The sequence below is a fragment of the Dipodomys ordii genome, unplaced genomic scaffold (assembly GCF_000151885.1).
Source record: "Dipodomys ordii isolate 6190 unplaced genomic scaffold, Dord_2.0 Scaffold55, whole genome shotgun sequence".
Taxonomy (NCBI): domain Eukaryota; kingdom Metazoa; phylum Chordata; class Mammalia; order Rodentia; family Heteromyidae; genus Dipodomys; species Dipodomys ordii.
In genome coordinates, this window is record NW_012267271.1 from 4,948,061 (window position 1) to 4,951,170 (window position 3,110).

A 3,110-nucleotide genomic window follows, 5' to 3' on the forward strand; every position below is an offset into this window, starting at 1 on the left:
CGGGAGGCGCTCGGCCGGGGTGCCGCGGACCCCCAGAGTTTACCGGAAGTGGGCCGCGCGGGCAGACCTTTTCACGCCCACCGGGCTCCGCGGGGTTCGCAGTCGTCGCGGGACAAAAGGGCACCGACTCGGAGCACACCCCATTTTCTGCTCTCCCTCTGGAGCCTCTGCCGGCCCGGGCCTCATGGTCTCAGCGAGAGGGCTGTGTGGGGCCGGGCCGCTGGGCCGGGCACCTGGGCTGGGCTGGGATCCTGGGCTGGAGCAGGCGAAGGCGCCCGCGGGCCGCTGAGGTGGTTCGGGCGGCCTGGGCCGCTTCACTTTCCTGGGTACCGAGCGGATCTTAAACTTAATGTGAAAAGGAGTCCTGGAGAGGTGGTGGGGTCCTAACCTGCCAATTGCCGGACTAGTTTCCGTGTTCTGGTCACCGGCGGGCGCTACTCGCTACTCTACGCAAGTGTTTGATAAGTAGCATAAACACGGAGAACTTAATGAGGCTACTATTCCCATAACTGAAACCGTAACATTTTGTGATGGAACTCTTAAAAGCAACAGTAAAATGTTCTCAGAGTAACCAGCAGATAACCGGATTTGTGTGAATGGTCTCTTAATGAAAAAGTAATTTGTCAACTGCGTGCTAGAACACGTGGAGAGCACGCCTGTAGTAGGCACTTTTTTCAAACAGCTTTACAGCTACTGTTCACATATCACAGTGTTTCGAAACACTAGTTATGATTTGCGTTGAGTCTTATGCTCCCCTTCCCTTTTCTTTTTTGCAGAAAAAGAACAGCAAGAAGCAATTGAACATATCGATGAAGTACAAAATGAAATAGACAGGTAAAGATTTTTTTTAGAGTTTATCTGAAATCCATCTGATAATCCAGTAGTAACTGAAAGCAACGAAACTCATCTATTCACCAAGGGGAGAGTCTGTAAATACATAAGTACATATATACAAGTATATACATGTATATATATTTCCTGGTGGGGAATATTATGTACATCCAGTGGTATTTTTCCTGTGAAATAACTTGTACAATTACAGTTAGGTATTGATGAAGACTGCATCATCCTTCAGTGGATGTTTTGTGGTTTTTATTTTCATGGGTAGTGTTTCCCCATATTGTCCCAACTGCCCTTGTCCCCAGCTCTTGGGCTCTAGTGATTCTTCCTCTAACTCTCCCACAAGCTGAGATAGTCAAGCCTGGCAAGCTGGGGATGTATGTAGTCCAGTGATGGATTGCTTGCCTGGAATAAACAAGCTCTAGTTTCAGTCTCCCAGAATGTAAAAAAAAAAAAACAAAACAAAACCATGCAGCCACCTTATGGAATAAGAATTGTTTACTTAGTTCATGACTTTGTTATTTGACCAACAGGTTATTTAGAATTCCTACTTGAATGAGACAATTGGAAGTTTTGCCTGAAAATGAGGGGTGTTTCTTTTTTGTTGTTCCTTTGTGTGCCTGTCCTAAGTCTTGAATTCAGTACCTTGAGGTTTTTGCTCAAGGTACTGTTTTGCCAAACTTGAACCACAGCTCCACTTCCAGCTAATTGTTGGTAATTGGAAATAAGAGTCCCCCACATACTTAGTGCAGGGGCTGGCTTCAAACACTGATTCTCAGATCTCAGCCTTCAGAGTAGTTATGATAAAAGCAGCATGAGCCATCATCCTCCAGGCTAAGTACTTTAAATATGCTGTTCAAATGTTACTGAAGTTAAAATTCTTGCTTGAACAGAACAGTTGGGGTTCTGCCTGGTAATGAGTACTTATAATATACAATGTTCCATGAACACCTAGTTTAAGTACTCTTAAGAATTAACCCTTTGTGGGCTGGGAAGGTGGCTCAGTGGTAGAGCACTTGCCTTGCATGCCTGAGGCCCTGGGTTTGATTCCTCAGCACCACATAAGCAAAAAGAAAAAACCAGAAGTGGGGCTGTGGCTCAGGTGGTAGAGTGCTAGCCTTGAGCTGAAGAGCTGAGGGATAGTGCCCAGGCCCCACGACCGGAACCCCCCCCAAAAAAAAAGAACCCTTTGGGCTGGGAAGGTGGCTCAGTGGTAAAGTGTTTGCCTTGCATGCCTGAGGCCCTGGGTTCAATTCCTCAACACCACATAAGGAGAAAAAGCAGGAAGTGGTGCTGTGGCTCAAATGGTAGAGCACTAGCTTTGAGTGCCCAGGCCCAGAGTTTAGGTCCCACGACAGACAAAAAAAAATTACCCTTTTGCATTGCTTACTGGTAAATAAATGGAAATTTTGCCATATTTGAACTGCAGTTTACACAATATTTATTACCTGTTTTATGCAGTCCTAGAGCAAACAAGTATGTATTCTGCAGCTATGGCCATTCACATCTGCAGGTAAACCACCATTGTCTACATGTGTTTTCTTTGCTTTAGACTTAATGAACAAGCCAGTGAGGAGATCTTGAAAGTAGAACAGAAATATAACAAACTCCGCCAACCGTTTTTTCAGAAGAGGTCAGAATTGATCGCCAAAATCCCAAATTTTTGGGTAACAACATTTGTCAACCATCCACAAGGTATGTTGTGGGGCAGGGCATTATTACAAGTTGATGGGCAGAAGAGCCTGGATGAGGATTTCATCCAATGTATGCTAAGTGCTGACAGAGGGCAAAGCTGTCCTTGAAATTTACAATAATGTGTCTAATGTGGAACTGAGTTTAGGTACTTAAAGTTTTGGCTTGGTCTTGTTACTTATGAGTTGTGAAATCTAAAGAAAGTATGAAAGGAGACTCTGAGTGGTGAGTGTTTGCCTGACATGCAGTTTTCCAATGCAGTGTCTGCACTGCTGGGGGAGGAGGATGAAGAGGCCCTGCATTACCTGACCAGAGTTGAAGTGACAGAATTTGAAGATATAAAATCAGGTTACAGAATAGATTTTGTAAGTAGCCACAATTTTGTTTGCCAATGTGGAGAATAATTGGAGATGTGATGTTGAAGCCCTGTGGCATTGATTTCAAATCCTCCACTCTTTTATAGTATTTTGATGAAAATCCTTACTTTGAAAATAAAGTTCTCTCCAAAGAATTTCATCTGAATGAGAGCGGTGATCCATCTTCAAAGTCCACTGAAATCAAATGGAAGTCTGGAAAGG

The 3,110-nt window shown here is 44.4% G+C and overlaps 1 protein-coding gene across 1 annotated transcript in view; it reads left to right on the forward strand.

Moving 5' to 3' along the window:
* Positions 1–3,110, forward strand: part of Set (SET nuclear proto-oncogene) — a 22,993-nt gene that overhangs the window by 8,483 nt on the left and 11,400 nt on the right. The window contains exons 2-5 of the mRNA XM_013021368.1: positions 777–834; positions 2,393–2,535; positions 2,794–2,897; positions 2,996–3,110. Of these exons, the coding sequence (XP_012876822.1) occupies positions 777–834; positions 2,393–2,535; positions 2,794–2,897; positions 2,996–3,110 (420 nt within the window). The remainder of the gene's footprint in view (positions 1–776; positions 835–2,392; positions 2,536–2,793; positions 2,898–2,995) is intronic.